This window comes from Notolepis coatsorum (genome assembly GCF_963971535.1).
Source record: "Notolepis coatsorum genome assembly, chromosome: 14".
Classification (NCBI taxonomy): Eukaryota; Metazoa; Chordata; class Actinopteri; order Aulopiformes; family Paralepididae; genus Notolepis; species Notolepis coatsorum.
In genome coordinates this window covers 80,879,372-80,895,889 of record NC_140178.1, presented here as the reverse complement: position 1 = coordinate 80,895,889, position 16,518 = coordinate 80,879,372, and the positions used below count along the sequence as shown (strand labels likewise).

Sequence of the window (16,518 nt, the reverse complement as noted above, 5' to 3'; positions counted from 1 at the left end):
TTGTGTCTATAGTGGAGCGAGTCTGTTTTGAAGCGCCAGACTAATCCTAGTGTCATTTCTTGGGCTTCTCCTGGGATTGTCGCCATCCAGGTCTCGCTGCTGGCAGCCTTGTCTGCGGAGGAGAGGCTGCGCAATACGTGCGGGTCACTGCTGGCCCACTGCCTGAGATCAAAGCCTCCTTTGATCAGGGAGGCGCGTAACTTGATTAGGAGAGCCTCGGCTTCTTCTTGAGTCGAGACGCTTTGTAGACAGTTGTCTACGTAGAAACTGTTCTTCACACTGTGTTGGACCTCTTCATCTGCTGCTGGGTCCTCTGTGACGTGTTTCTGTAGTGCAAATGTAGCACAGCACGGGCTGCATGTGGTTCCGAAGGGGAGTACTTCCCACTGGTAGATAGATGGGTTCTCATCTCCGATCTTCTCTCTCCATAGGAACCGTAGCAGAGGCTTGTCCTCCTCTACTAGTCTCACTTGCAAGAACATCCCTTTGATATCCCCGCTTATAGCCACCTTGTCCTGGCGGAAGCGCAGTAGCACGCCTAGTAGGGAGGGGCCGAGTGTGGGGCCGGGCAAGAGCTCTTTATTCAGATTTTGGGATCCGATCTGGTAGCTGCAGTTAAACACAATGCGATCCTTGCCATTGTGATGGACCTTGTGATGCGGCACGTACCATGATTCGGTCGTCTGATCGGCCTCTTTAATGTCAATCTTTGTTACGTGTCCCGCTGTGATTAGCTTCTCAATCTCAGCTCGGTACACACTCTGTTGAGCGGGGTCTTTGACTAGGCGCCGCTCTGTGTTCAGTAGATAGCGCTCCGTGGCGTCTTTCTTTGCGTGAAAGGGGGGCATTCCCTCTCTCCTCAGGAGTGGAGTTGCGTATCTCATCACTCCGCCGACTGTGACTCTCTTTGTCCCCTGCTCGAGTAGGTGGATGGCGTAAATGTCTTCTTTAGAGCGAATGTCTTTCTTTTCGTTCTTAAAGGGCATTGTCTCTAGGGTCCATAGCCTCTCGACATGCTGCAGGAGAGTGGTGTCTTCTTCTGTCGTTCGGGAGTGGAAGCAGCTAGTGGCTGCGGTTCGGTTGAGAGATTTAGCGAGGGGGCCTTGTAATGTCCATCCTAAGCGGGTCTCGACGGCTGCAGGACAGCCTCGGGGACCGGTATGGACCCGGTCAATCGGGACTATGAGTTCTGCATGGTCGGAGCCTATCAACAGGGTCGGGGTAGTGCCGTTTATGAGCGGGATAGGTAATTGGCGCAGGTGCACATATTTATCCATCAACTTGGTGACAGGGTAGGTGTACTGCGAGAGTCCTATTTCTTGGCTGGTGAAAGCATTTGTGATCTTGTACTGTCGCTCTGGCTGCCCGTTGGCTGCGATAGTGAAGGAGACATTCTCGCCCTTTATCGTCTTTAAATCTCTTCTTATTGTCCGAATCATCATTTCGTTCTTGCTCCCCCGCAGTCCCAGTTGAGTCGCAGCGGAGGCGAGCAGAAGGGTCTTCTCTGACCCGTCATCAAGGACGGCGTAAGTGTCCATGACTTTATCCTGGTAGCTCAATGTCACACGGACTACCTTTAAGAGCACTTGAGCTCCGTTGCTGCTGGCGGGGTCAATGTACATGACACTTGCCTTGGTGCCGCTCCGTGGTGCAGGTGTAGGCCGTCTTCCGTTACTATCGTGTAGTATATCTAGATGGGCTCCATCGCACCGGCTGCACCTTTTCTTTAGGCGGCATTCGGCTGCCATGTGGGGCCGCGCACATCGATAACAGCGCCGGTTGGACTTTATCCATTGGCTCACTTCTTCTGCATTCATCTTTGTGAATGTGTCACATTGTGACAGCCAGTGTTCTTTCTCACAGTAGGGACACGCTATCTTCCACTTCTCCTTCCTCGAGGGGGTGCTGTGACTCTTACTGCTCGGTACTGACTCTGATTGGTGCATGACAGTCACCGATCTTCTTCCATCATTTATTCTCCTGGGTCCCTCTCTGGAGCTTGGCGTGCTCCGCCCGAAGGTGTCCAGTCGTAAGCTGCTGACCTCTCTCGCCAGGAAGTCGGCCAGATCAAGGAGGGATGGCTCGGGGCCGTCGGGATCTCGGTAGTCCCTCTGCCGCCGAAAGCGCTCCTGTCTTGCGGGTGGCAGCTTCTCCAAAATCCTCTCAACGTTAGAGTTGGCGTACAGCTCATGCCTGCCCTTCTCCCGTTGAGCTCCCAGCATCCCCACCAGGGACTGCACTTTGATTGACAGGTCATCTAGTGAGCGATTGTCTGTGGCTGGGGGTAGGCGGTCAATATGCCTTATCTCCTGGATTACGTAATCCCATATACGTCCATATCTTTGATCCAGCGCTGCAAGGGCCGCTGTGTATGGGGTCGAGGAGGTAGCATAGGCTAGCGCTATATTGTGTGCTCGCTGTACTTTCAGGTGCTTCAATAATATTGCATACTTGTGGCGTTCATCAATGACATCCACCAGCATTGTCTCTAAGCACATCCGGAGCTCCGTGTACTGTGCTCGACTCTCATAGGCGAAGTCTGGGATTGATGGCGTGGCGTTGTATGACGCCGTGGATGGCGAATACATCGGCGAGCGTTGGGGGAGAGACCTCCTGGGCGAGTCCCCTCTTGCGCCTCGCTGTGGGCCGGTACTGGCAGGGTACCATGGCCCGCTGGTCCAGGTACTGTTCCTCGGGGCTGGTCGTGCGTCGTGCTCACCCGTAAATAGAGTCGGGGGTCTGTAGCGCAGCGCCGCGGGGGTATAGCCTGGACTGTATGGGACCTCCTGGTCCGGTGGAGTACTGTGCTGTCGTCGGGCTTGGTTCTCCTCTTCTCCCTCTTCTTCTTCTATCAAATCTTCCAGATCTTGTAATCGTTTATTTAGCTTCTCCGCAGTGTAGGCCGCTCCTTCCTTGTAGCTGGGTCTCGCTTGGACCGGTATGGGAAGGGGGTCTGCGGGGGGTCTAGACTCGGTCTGTTGGTCAAGTTCAGGGTCGCTTGCTCGTTGCGGTGACGCTGCTCTTGACTGCTGTCTCGACGAGTTCCTTGAGCCCCTGGCGGAGGGAGAGGGAGTTGTCCTTTTGATCAGCTGCTCTATTAGTTGCGCTTGTAGTCTGTCGCGCTCTGCGTCTCTTTGGGCACCGGCAGCGGTGCGCTGGGCGTCGGCGCGGTCTCTTGCCATATTCTCTTCCATCTGGAAGCGTCTCATCTCCAGACTTGTGCGCTGTTCTTCGCTCCGTTGCTGTGCTTGGAGGTGTTCGCGCTCGCTGGTCGCCTGGGCTTGGAGACGTTCGCGCTCGCTAAGCGTCTGTGCTTGGAGCCGATCGCGTTCGGTAGAGGCTGTCAGGCTGACGAGGAACGCCTGTTGTAGTATCCTCTCCGCTTCGCTGGGGGAAGGCGGTAGTGGAGGTGAGCCGCTCCTGCGTGAACCGCTCCTGGGGGTACTCGTTGGGGAGTCCTGGAGCTCTAGTTCCTCGACGCTCTCCTCTTCTTCTTCCGTGCAGAGTTCTCTCTCTGTAGGGTTGTCTTCCTCCCGGGGCGTGTCGGGGACTACTTCTTTAGTAGTGGCGGGGGGTAAAGGCATGTCAATTCCCTCCTGGTCTCCACCGTGGGCTTGGTCAGTTACATTAGGACCTACTAGGGCCTCTGTGGTCGGGGAAACCTGGTCGTTAAGGTCAGACATAATTTTACTTTCTACTTTTACTACGTTTACCGTTTGTCGAAGGCTAGGTAGTTGACTGACAGCGTAAGCCTCTAAGTACTGAGGTGTCTGTCGTCTGCGCCGCGGGCGTTCTAGGTTAGGAGGATCGTTTCGTGGAGTGTTCATCATAGGCCATTTCGATATTAATAACACTATATTAATATTACACTAGTTACCCTCCGGCTCGAAGGACCAATTGTAGCTGAGGGGTACAATTCCCTGACTGTATTGTTAGATATGATATTTAATACCACTACCTCATGTACTTTAACTTCTGGCCACCCAGTACAAGATATAAGTATGATGAACACTTTCCCACCTGATGAAACGAACCAACACAAATGGACCAAATCGAATATTTAATACAGCAAAGGGTGTACAGAATATTCACTTAATTACATTTATGATTTGAAATGTTAAGTATGCACTTTTATGGCAAATGAGTATTCGTAGGTAAATCAACATTGAATGTCCAATCTCTGGTTGCGCAGGGAGTAAGTATACAACCTGGAATATTTAGGAAACGATAGCGATAGTACTTAAATAATTATAGCTGGATACACTAAGGGGGGGGGGGGGGGGGGGTTCCGCTGGTTGTAAGACAGTAGGAGGGGGGGGTTAGAGAAGTCGCTGGCGGTATCCCATCTGGCCGACGGTGTCTTGGGAGAATCCAAAGTCTTAGACCCAGTGCCCACAGAACCTCGGGCCGTAGACGAACACAGCTGGACCCTCTGTGGAACGGTATCTGCCGGTCCACAACGGAGAGACGTGGTGCGACCTCACGTGTAGAGCGCCGCCTCACCTGTAGTCCTCTCCGGGGGGTAATTCCAACACTCGACAGTGTTGGCCTTTATCCATGGAATAATCAAAGCACATAAAGCATAATCCAAGAGCCGTGGAAGGCTCGCCGTCGTCGGGTAGAGTAATCCAATATACAGGTCCAGTCGCTCTTGACCCGGAGCTCCTCGGATGCAATCACCACTAGGGGTCTGACCAGCCTGGATAAGCGTCCAGATAACGTCAGGAACGAGGGGGGTACTGATAACTGTAGAACTCGAACCGAACGATGCACCATACATAAATAGACTATTATTAGCTTAATAGAATACGTCCAACTCGACGGTATGGTGCCAAACTATGACCATTCAACTATTAATCTACACGATATCTCAATGCCTATTCTGGGCCAAGTAGGCCCTACTACACCGCACGTGCTTCGTGGGGAGGCTTTTGCGTCTGTCACTCTGTTGGAGGGTAAAGAACTGGACTAAAAGAAAGTTCTACTTTACGAGCGTCATATATATATGCGCTATGAACAAATAGTACCACACGTATTTCGCCCGGCATATTACTGCGCGGAACCGGGGGCTGCCTCGACATGTTAGGCGGCACGATTGAACTTGAACCTAGGGGTATGGCAACCTGGCGCCAGGTTCTAGTCCAATGGTAGAATGAAACTATTATGGGCTGTTTAGTAGAAACGGGGATATTCAATGCATATTGTACAAGGAATATACAGGGGATATCAAACGATATACAAATACAATTAAATATATATATATAAATAAATATACATATTCGGTTTAATCTGATCCTTCACAACAATAACGATAATTATCACGATATATTTTAATAATCGATAATAATCAATAATAAAAATAATATCGATAATATTTTTTTTTTTATTATTATTGATTTTTTTCTGTATTGTGACCTGCAACAAGGCAGCTTTAAAACCAGAGACAGTGGACAGACTTGTCTTTCTTGCCTGCAGTGCAACTTAAAGTAATGGCTTTGCTTGTCCAAATGAGAATACTGACCAAATTAAGATTAATTTATCTCTTGTCCATTTTTTTATTTTGTTAGCTTTCTAATTTAAAATACAGTTTGAAACCATCTGTACACAGTAGGCTATGTGTGCTAGCAGAGCTAGTATCCAGTCGCGAGTCACGGTGCATGTTTTGGTGGTTTGTCCACCAAAAAAGCACCAAAAGATAGAAAAGAAACTAGCAGAGCCAGAACTGTTCAAATCCCCTGGAGCCACAGCCACTTTTTTTGGTAGTTTCGCTTTCAAACCAGCTACAGCCATGAGAACTGGAGTGTGAGGGGCTGTAACACTAAAGATGGCGGCAACGACAAAGAATTGCTGCAAAATAAACATTTGTTGTTTAAATAATAATACAAAAAAAATTTAACTTTTTTTAATACTAATAAAAATATCGCTAATTATCGATATCGAACGATATGAAAAATGTTATCGTGATAAAAATGTTGGCCATATCGCCCAGCCCTAAGTTAGCAGCAGTCACTAAGGTGCTTTTGTGTGTATGCTTGCGTGATAATTACTGTGATAATATACTGTATATTATCATTGCAAACATCCTTTTATCGGCTGTGGAGAGAAATGTGAATCGTATGAATATTGAAATGTGGCCTTGTCGAGATAGAGAAGCTTGGACTCAGGGAGATTGGGTTAATTTATTGATGGGGGCGACAGTGGCTCAGATATAGAGTGGTCGTCTGGTAATTGGAAGGCTCCCTGTTAAATACCGGCTCCTCCGGGCAGCGTGTCGAAGTGTGCTTGAGCAAGACACTTTAACCCCTAACTGCTCCCGATGAGCAGTTCGGAACCTAGCATGACTGCCTCCACTGTTGGTGTGTGAGTGAATGGGTGACTGTGAGGCATAAGTTGTAAATCGCTTTGGATAAAAGGGCTATACTGAAATTTTTTGTCCATTTACAATGCCACAGTTCATTGGCCATGGTTGTCATTTAATGATAATACCTGCTATGGGTCCGTGGATAGATTCTGAACTGTTGTTTAAACCTCATATTGAACTTTTGTCCCTGAAGGGTCCTACTAATCACCCCAAAGTACCAGAAAATACCCCAAAATACCAGAAAATACCCCAAAGTATACCCCAAAGTACCAGAAAATACCCCAAAGTTAGGGATGTCCGATATTATCGGCCGATATCGGCAGTAAAATGTGATATCGGAAAATATCGGTATCAATTTTTTTTTTTTTTTTTACATTTATTTAACCTTTATTTACCCAGGCAAGCAAGTAAGAACCAATTCTTATTTTATTTATTGTCAAAAGTATGCATGTTGGTTTAATTCAACAACAAGAGATATGTAATGTTAATTTTAACTTTTTTAATTATCATATTTTGCACAGATAATGCTTACATTTAGAAAGCCTTTTGAATGCATCCAGTGAAATTATTAATTACCTGAAATTATTCAGTTTTTTTGGGGGGAAACCCTGCATATATCGGTATCGGTTGATATCGGTATCGGTATCGGTATCGAAATTAAGAGTTGGACAATATCGGAATATCGGTATCGGTAAAAAAGCCAATATCGAGCATCCCTACCCAAAGTATATCCCAAAATACCAGAAAATACCCCAAAATACCCCAAAGTACCCCAAAGTATACCCCAAAGTACCAGAAAATACCAGAAAATACCCCAAAATTTGGGGTATTTTCTGGTACTTTGGGGTATACTTTGGGGGTATTTTGGGGTATTTTCTGGTACTTTGGGGTATACTTTGGGGGTATTTGGGGGTATTTTCTGGTACTTTGGGGTATAATTTGGGGTATTTGGGGTACTTTGGGGTCTTTTGGGGTATTTTGGGGTATTTTCTGGTATTTTGGGGTATACTTTGGGGTATTTTCTGGTACTTTGGGGTATTTTGGGGTATACTTTGGGTTATTTTCTGGTATTTTGGGGTATACTTTGGGGTATTTTCTGGTATTTTCTGGTACTTTGGGGGGTCCCTTAAGAATAGCCTGTATAGATTTGCTTATCAAACGAATCACCGTTACGTCAGATGCACTCGACTAGCCTTCCCTATATAGGAGACACTTCTTCCAACTTGTTTTTTTTTATTCAGCACAAAATCAAGACAGTACAGATATGCAGATATACTTTACAACACGTTCTCAATTAGCATCATGTCTGTACCATATCATTAAGAGACAGCTATGCTTGGGGAAGGGGCGTGGGGGAAACATAAAAAAACAGGTAAACCAAAATATATGCATGTGTGGAAGAGACCACCAGTAAGTGTTGAAACAAAGACAGATTTAAGAGGTAAAAATAATAATAGTGATGATATACGAGTGATATTAGTATACACTTCTATTGGCTTCAATTAATCTTTAAGTGTATTTACTTCAATTACCCCGGTTATCTGAAGCAGTTGATCAGTATACACATATTCTGGTCATATTTTCTTTTATGTTCTAAAAGTTTCCTCAGAAACTGGTAAAATAGCTTTTACTTTTAGGGCCCCTTCCTACTGGAATTATTTACCAAATAATTTACAACCTTTAACCTCATTTGGTGTATATATATATATATATATATATATTTTTTTTTTTTTTTTTTTTTTGAACGTTACATTTCCACAGAATATCCACTATTTGATTACAATCACCTGTCGTTTGCGACCAAGATGTCTGCAATCGAATATTATAGGCCTACAATATCAATCACATAAACGAAATAACAAACAGTCAAAATTATTCTAGTCCTAATGAGTAGGTGGAGGACATTAGCAAGTGGTCTTATCATATTATTTATCAACAGACTATAACAATCAAGAGATCTTTATTCTATAGTATTAATTCAGTGGTTTGAGCCAGCTGGCTTGGTGAATCCCATATAATTCAACTGGGGCAAAACTCTACTTGTTGCCAAAATACAGACCCGTCTTTGTGATGATGCTGATGAAAAACAGGCAATTTGACAGGCTCTTAGATATGATATTGATCAATCTTTTTTGTTTTGGATATTGAACTTGGCCTATGTTTACTGTACATATCATCTGCTTTGGAAGGGTACAAATAAACTACAATAATATCCACAACAAAGGCTTTATTTTAACACAACTTATTTTCTATATTATCTTCATAATACACTTTGAATACACTCTTTTACAGCTCCTCTGATTACTCTCTTGTCATTTAGGAGCCAGCTGCATCATCTGGGTGGGCGGGATCTTCAGCTCTGCATTGATCTATCAGAAAGAAGAATCAAAGGCCAGACATGGTTAAGAATAAGAGTTAAAGGAATGGTTACTAATTCTTCCCCAGGGACTTGTGGAGAAAAGTTTGTATACTCTTCCTTCAGTTTCCCTAGCAGAACAAAATACTCACACACACGCATGGTTAGCATCCACTCATTGAAACCACAGGGTACAGCTAATTTCAAATTCTAGCTGTGCCCTATGCCTGTTTCAATGAGGAATGCTGACAATACTAACATTCCATTTAATATAAACAGAGTCAATTCTAAATGTCAAAGCATCCCTTTAACATGACATGTGAACCCAGCATAGCAAAGAGAGACAGATGCCAGAATATACACACAACACACAAAATGCAAACCCACACACCCACACACCTTTGAGTTCAAAAACTGTTGCAGTAGCAACCGTAGCTCAGTGTTGTGTTGCTTCAGACTCTGTGTGTCCGTGATGAGTTTAGACCTCTCAGTCAGGACAGTGCTGGGAACACAGAAAAACAATCAATTAGTTGGGTTTAGGTGTATGTGAATTGTGTGTCTGTGTGTGTGCATTAGGGGTGTAACGATACACAAAAACCACGGTTCGGTACGTACATTTAGCTTTCCATGTTCCATTCAGGGGTGATGCAGTAACTGTTAAGTAGGGCTGTCAACGAATATTATATATTCAAATTAATAATCGATTTCTAAAAAATATATATATATTAGATTGTGGGCCTGAATGCACTGCATGACGGATAGGAGACACGCAACGTCATTGAGCTGAACGTGCGAGTACTAATAACAACAACCGGTCGCTAAAACAGTGATTTGCACTCTGAGCAATCTCAAACCCCGATTGGAAATACTTCAGATTTTGATTAACTTGTGGAACCTCGAGACAGTTTTATGTAAGCTATGTAAACTACAGCTGGCCTACCTTCTTTTTTATGCTAAGCTATTTTGGGAGTTCTGGCGTCAAGAATGTAAGTAGCCTTCTTTTTTAACACTTTATTGTAAATCATCCCTCAGGGTAAAACGTTATTGAATAGAGAAAGAAGCATCATGCAGGTCCCGTTTCATGCAAGGAAAATATATCACTTCATGTTTATCACACCTTGTTCGGAGGCACGTTGCTGTGTGTTGACCATTCTATATGTTGTAAACGATCATTAATTTGATCTCAGAGAGACAGCCCCTTCTCAATCTAGCACCAATCCTAATCAAATCAAATCAAATTTATTTGTAAGGCCCGACAACACACGTTAATGTCCCCATGGGCCAGACACGTCTTCTTTAAACAAGTCAACAAGAAACATAACAATAAGTCAAGAACAAAACAAGAACACCATAAGGTCCAACAAATTTAAAATAAATGCAAAATAAATGAATGAATGCAAACACTCCCAGACATACCCCACGTGAAGGTAAGGAAAAACTCACTAAAACCTAGCAATAGGAAAAAATGCACCACAGGCAGTGTGGGGGAGAGAAACCTTAGAAGGGCCATTCAAGGGGGGATCTCCCTTCTTAGATGTCGGTGATAGTAGTGTTGCAGACGGACCTTCGGGGGAGCCGGGAGCAGGGGCGTAGCTGTAGATTGTGGGCCCCATGAAAGAATGTATTTGTAGGCCCCCAGTGAATGCGAGCGCGCGTAAGCGCGTGAGAGAATTCTTTTTTGGCCATCTATTTATTGATGAAAATGCATAATATGGTTTTTACCTATACATTCGGATCAGCAGTTCAGCACCTGCACTGTTGGTGGGTGAGCCTAGTAAAGGATGTCGCATTGCGTTCATCTTCAATGAATGGACCAATGCAATAGTCTACCAAAGCCCCCCTTCTTTCTCTATATATCACACACACACACACACACACACACACACACACACACACACACACACACACACACACACACACACACACACACACACACACACACACACACACACACACACACACACACACACACACACACACACACACACACACACACACTTCAGAAACAAACATAGTTGGGGGGCCTCGCAGGGAGGAGTCGGACTGTCGGAGGATACTGTGATCGCTTTCTGTACTCGACATAGCCTGTAGTAGGCCTTGTGTAGGTATGTATATGACAAATAAACCTCTTGAATCTTGTCATATATTCAATCAGTTTCAGTAACTACAGAACACATGTTGTAATAGACTCACTTGTTGTTGTGGTCCGGCCGTCTGGACGGTCTGGGCTTGCACAGCACATTCCATGATAAAAAAAAGTATCCATTTAGTTAGATTGGATAGATCCAACACTGTCTACAGTATCGTGATTATCTCTCCGACTCCTGACTTAGTATAGGGCTATCCTGTGTTCTGATACGACCGCCGGCGCCGGCACGGTCACCGGGCGTTGTCGGAGACATAGTCCCCACCGCAGCAGCGCCAGCAGCAGGTGTAACAGCATCGTCGGCAGCTGTCAATTTGTCTGCTATCGAAGACGTAGATGATCCCGCCTCCTGCTCTGTCAAGTCGATTGGCTGCTTCCCCTTCTTCGTGAAACCAAAATTGGTTAAAAGGCTTACTTGTTGCATTTTTCGTTTCGACATTATCCTGAGTGATTACCTTATTTACCTGTCAAACTATCCTGTCACTCACAGGTTACAACGTGGGTCAAGTTTGATTTGTGCGTGCCTGCAGGCTGCAGCGCCGCCGCGCTCCAAATGGTAATTGCAAGAATAGCATGCATGTTGCCATATTACGTGTGTGTGAATTAATGCGCGAATCATTAATCATACATCAAAATAGCCTACGTTTATAATTATACACGATGATGATACAGAAAATTACAGAAAAATTAGAAATGCATGGCAAAAATAGCATTTATTTTCAGTAATTTAGAGACCCCCCAAAAATTCACAAATCATGTTTTCAGGGGAGCTGATGTCTGATCTAGGGGAGCCAAAGACTCACCGAGCTTACCCATGGTTCGCACCCTGCGGACAGTTGGTAAGCATGCACTCATGTGTGTAGTGAAACACAGATGAGTGCAATGCAATAGCAACTGAACATTTTTAAAGATTTAAGATAGAGCTGATAGCGATAGCAACTGAACATTTTGAAAGATTAAAGATAGAGCTGATAGCGGATCTATTTGAGGCACAGGGGTGGCGCAAAGAGGGTTGCGTCCTCCCCGTCTTAATCACGGGACGTTCAACACTCGCTCCGAGACAGCCGGAGACAGGGAGATAGGGGGCGGCGCAGAGAGGGTCATGCACTGAGAGAGAGAGGGTGTGTGGGTGTGTGTGTGTGTGTTCGCCACACTATGAGGCTATGCTAAATTGCAGGTAATCTCTCAGTGTTGTGCATGGGCTGAATGAACATCTGCCCCTTTGCACAAGTTATATTTTGGGAAGGGGTGAACATGGAGTTTTGAATTCAATTCTGCACGCAAAAAAAAGTTCTGCAGGTGCGTTCCGTTGGTGGTTAACATACCGTTGCATTTGTTCGATACACAGCGCATACTGAACCGAAGGTCGTTACACCCCTAGTGTTACAAAGGGTCAGATTAAACCGAATATATATATTTATTACTTGAGATCCCATGTATAATATTTGTATATCGTTTGATATCCCTTGTATATTCTTTGTATATATACACGGAATATCCCTTTACCTAGGTACAGGCCAGACCATAATATTCGTTCTCCTATTGGACAGCGACCCCTAGGCGCCAACGACCATACCCCCAATGGCGAGTTCAAAGCCACCGCCAAGGCATGTCTCAACATGTCCAGGTTTGCGCAGTAATACGAGACAGAACTGAGGTTGGCACTAGATAATTCACCTTACGTATAAATACGGCGCAGGTGGAAAGCAGCAGCAGTTCATTCGTTCATTCAGTTCGTTCGTTCAAAGTATCGTTCGTTCATTACCAGTAGTCTTATACCAAAAACGTTAAAGCCTTCACCACGAGTCAACGACCAAGTGAAGTGAGCAACTTTGCGTCTAAATAGAGCACTTATAACATGTGCGAATAGGATAGTAAAAGTGTCAGAGTTTAGTGAAATAACGTCAAGTTCGACCTAGTTAATGTGAAGTATAGTGCACAGGAGAATCTACACCGGCGAATGCAGAGCCTTTTCCGGCTGGATTATATTGCTTTGGTACTGTGGCTGCTGGAGCAGAGAACCGTCTACCCCACTGTCGTGTGGGATCTACCCCTGTGAGGAGCACCCTCGAGCCCGCCTCTAGGACCCGAGGCTGGCTGGCTTTCATCCATGCTGTCGCGCATACTGGATTATAGCTGCTGCTTTTGTCTGCCGATCAAGGGAGTAATGTACCGCCTCCCGTAGCTGGAGCTTCTTTATTCCGCGTTGATTCAGACTTTGCTCCCGAACATTCTTCTACCCTGCCGGCTTACAACCGGAGGGAACCCCCTAGTGTCTCCAGCTGACTACGAGTGTGCCTTATGTAATTCTTATGCTACAGGTGGCGTCAGTTATACCCATCTTATTATGCTCATGGACTTACGCTCTTGACCTACTTAAGTGTTCTTCGCCTTATAAGCGCCATTCATAATTCTCATTCTGTAACCTACCGTTGCTATAATAATAAATCCCTCCAAATAGAACTTTAGGTGTCATTGTTGTATTCTTGTGTGGGTGTTCACCAGATATACCGTGTACTGTATGGCCAGTAATTAAAGTACATAATTAAGTAGTGGTTTAATAATACCATACTCTCAATACAGTCAGGGAATTGTACCCCTCAGTTACAATCGGTCCTTCGAGCCGGAGGGTATCAGTGTAATATCTAATATAATATTGATATTAACCATGGCCAGCGGTGAACACTCCCCAAGCAGCTCTCCCGAGCTAGAACGCCCGCAGCGCAGACGTCAGCCACCTCCCTATCTAGAGGCATACGCTGTCAGTCTAATACCTAGCTTTATAAAGACGTTAAATGCGGATAAAATAAATAAAGCGGATAGTCAAAGCATGTCAAAACCTACCGACCAGGCGACCCTGCCAGTAGAGAACCCAGTGAGTTCTAACGTAACTGACCAAGCTCACGGGGGGGACCAGGGGGGACATGACATGACTATACCCCCAGACAACGTCAACGGAATAGTCCCCGGAGAGCTCCAGGATAAAGAAAGCGCTCCGGGGACAGAACCCGACACACAACCAAGAGAAGAGAAGCGCGCCCAGGAGATGGATCTCGAGGCGCGCCCAGAGAACAGATCTCCAACGAGCACTGCCAGAAGCCGATCACCTCCGTCAGTGTCTTCCCCCAGTGAAGCGGACAAGATGCTGGCGCAGGCATTCATCGCCACCCTGGCAGCCTCCACCGAACGCGATCGACTTCAAGCGCAACAACTAAGTGAGCGCGAACATTCTACCATGGAAAGAGAATGCCTCCAGGCTCAACAGACGAGCGAGCGCGAACACGCTGCAATCGAGCGAGAGCGCTTCCAGGCGCAACAAAGGAGTGAAGACGACCGCATAAGACTGGAGACCAGACGCCTTCAGACGGAAGAGAACATCGAAAGAGGCCGCGCCGATGCACAGCACGCCGCCGCCAATGCACAGCGCGACGCCGCCAATGCACAGCTCCACGCCGCCCATGCCAGCGCCAATGCACAGCGCGACGCCGCCAATGCCACCCGCGAAGCAGAGCGCGACGCCGCCCATGCCCAGCGCGAAGCAGAGCGCGACCGGCTGCAGGCGCAGATGATAGAACAATTGATTGCCATGGCGACACCCCCTCTCTCCGCACGGAGCTCCCGGAGATCATCACGACAAGGGTCTAGGGCACATTCCCCTACCCGACCAAGCGACCCCGCCAACAGGAGGATCCTGTCTACGTCTCCGAACCCCCTCCCCGACCGGTCCATACGAGACCCAGCCACCGGGAAGAACCGGCCTACGTAGCCGAGAGACTGACTAGAAGACTCCAGGACCTAGCAGAGGAAGAGGAAGAGGAAGAGGAGGAATGTCAAGCCGACCAGCAGCAACGTACTCTGGACCAGGAGGCCCAGTACAGCCCCGACGTCAGCCCCGAGCCACTGCACTACAAACCCCCGACCCAACTCACGGGTGAGTTTGACGTACAGTCAGCACCGAGGAACAGCACCTGGGTACCCGGCCCCTGGTACCCACCAAGTACCAACCCACGACAACACGTACGGGGAGACTCGCCCAGGAGGCCTCTTCCCCAACGCTCACCGATGTGCCAGCCATCCATGGCATCGTACCTTGGCACACCGACGTTCCCAGACTTTACGCGCGAGGACAGAGCACAGTACACAGAATTACGGATGTGCTTGGAGACTATGATGTCCGACGTCCCCGATGAGTCGTACAAATATGCCATCCTCCTCAAGCATCTCAAGGTGCCCAGAGCGCATAATATAGCGCTGGCATATTCCAACTCAAGCACCCCATACTCCGCGGCTCTAGTGGCCCTCGACCAGCGTTATGGACGCATATGGGACTACGTGATACAAGAAATAAGAGACATTGACCGTCTCCCCCCAGCCAAAGACAATAGAGCATTGGATGACCTCTCTATCAAGGTACAATCCCTGGTAGGGATGCTGGGGTCCCAAAGGGAAAAAGGGAGACATGAACTGTATGCTAACTCTAATGTAGAACGGATATTAGAGAAGCTCCCTCCAGCCCGCCAAGAGCGTTTTCGGCGGCAGAGAGACCACCGCGACCCCAACGGCCCAGAGGCATCCCTCCTAGACCTATCTGATTTCCTCGCCAGGGAGGTCAGCAGCCTACGACTGGACACGTTTGTGTGGAGTGGACCAAGCCCAAGAGATGGACCTCGGGGATCAAATGATAACCGCCGGTCGGTGACCGTTATGCACCAAGCAGAATCAGTACCGCAGCACAAGAACCACAACACCCCCTCGACGAAAGAGGAGTGGAAGATTGAATGCCAGTACTGTGAAGGGGGACATCGGCTGTATCAATGTGACACTTTCAAGAAGCTGACCACGGACGAGGTGAGTCAGTGGATCAAGGCCAACCGCCGCTGCTTCCGCTGCGTGCGCAGCCATATGGCAGCTGAGTGCCGCTTAAAGAAGAGATGCAGCAAGTGTGACGGCGCCCACTTGGAGGTCCTGCATGACATCAACAATCGTCCGCCAGGACAACAAAGTGGGCCCGTCACGGTAATGTATCAGGCCGAGGCGGTGGCACCAGTACCGAAGATCCACCAGACCGCCCCCTGGTGTACCGACTGCTACAGTAGACACTGGGAGTCACGGTGCTACTCGGACGACCGCGAGTCGGCACCACTCCAGAAGATCCAAGGCAACCCACCAACAGGAGTGCTCCATATAGACCAGCATAGCGGGACCCCCCGAGTGCTCATCAAAGTGGTCAGAGTGCTCCTGAGCTACGAGGACAAGGTCCTGGACACTTACGCTGTCCTAGACGATGGGTCTGAAAAGACTCTCCTCCTCGCTTCCGCCGCAGCCCAGTTGGGCCTGCGGGGTGCCAAAGGAACAATGACAATCCGTACCATCAGAAGAGACCAGAAGACCATAAAGGGTGAAAATGTCTCCTTCAAGATAGCAGCGGTGGACCAGCCCGAGAAGCAGTATAGTATCACTAACGTCTTCACCAGCCACGACATAGGCCTGTCACAGTACACCTACCCCATCCCACAGCTGATGGCGAAGTACGTGCACCTACGTCAACTACCTATACCGCTCATCGACGGCGCCACACCGACCCTGCTCATCGGCTCCGACCACGCGGACCTCATTCTCCCAATTGAGGCGGCCCACATCGGACCCAAAGGATGC

General features: G+C 47.3%; 1 protein-coding gene across 1 annotated transcript in view; it reads right to left on the bottom strand.

The window, feature by feature from the left end:
- Positions 1 to 8,329: 8,329 nt before the first annotated feature.
- The window catches only part of drc1 (dynein regulatory complex subunit 1 homolog (Chlamydomonas)), a gene marked incomplete at its 5' end in the record, with an annotated part of 51,917 nt that continues 43,728 nt past the window's right edge, over positions 8,330 to 16,518 (bottom strand). The window contains 2 exons of the mRNA XM_084329157.1: positions 8,330 to 8,730; positions 9,117 to 9,219. Of these exons, the coding sequence (XP_084185283.1) occupies positions 8,674 to 8,730; positions 9,117 to 9,219 (160 nt within the window). The 3' untranslated portion in view covers positions 8,330 to 8,673. The remainder of the gene's footprint in view (positions 8,731 to 9,116; positions 9,220 to 16,518) is intronic.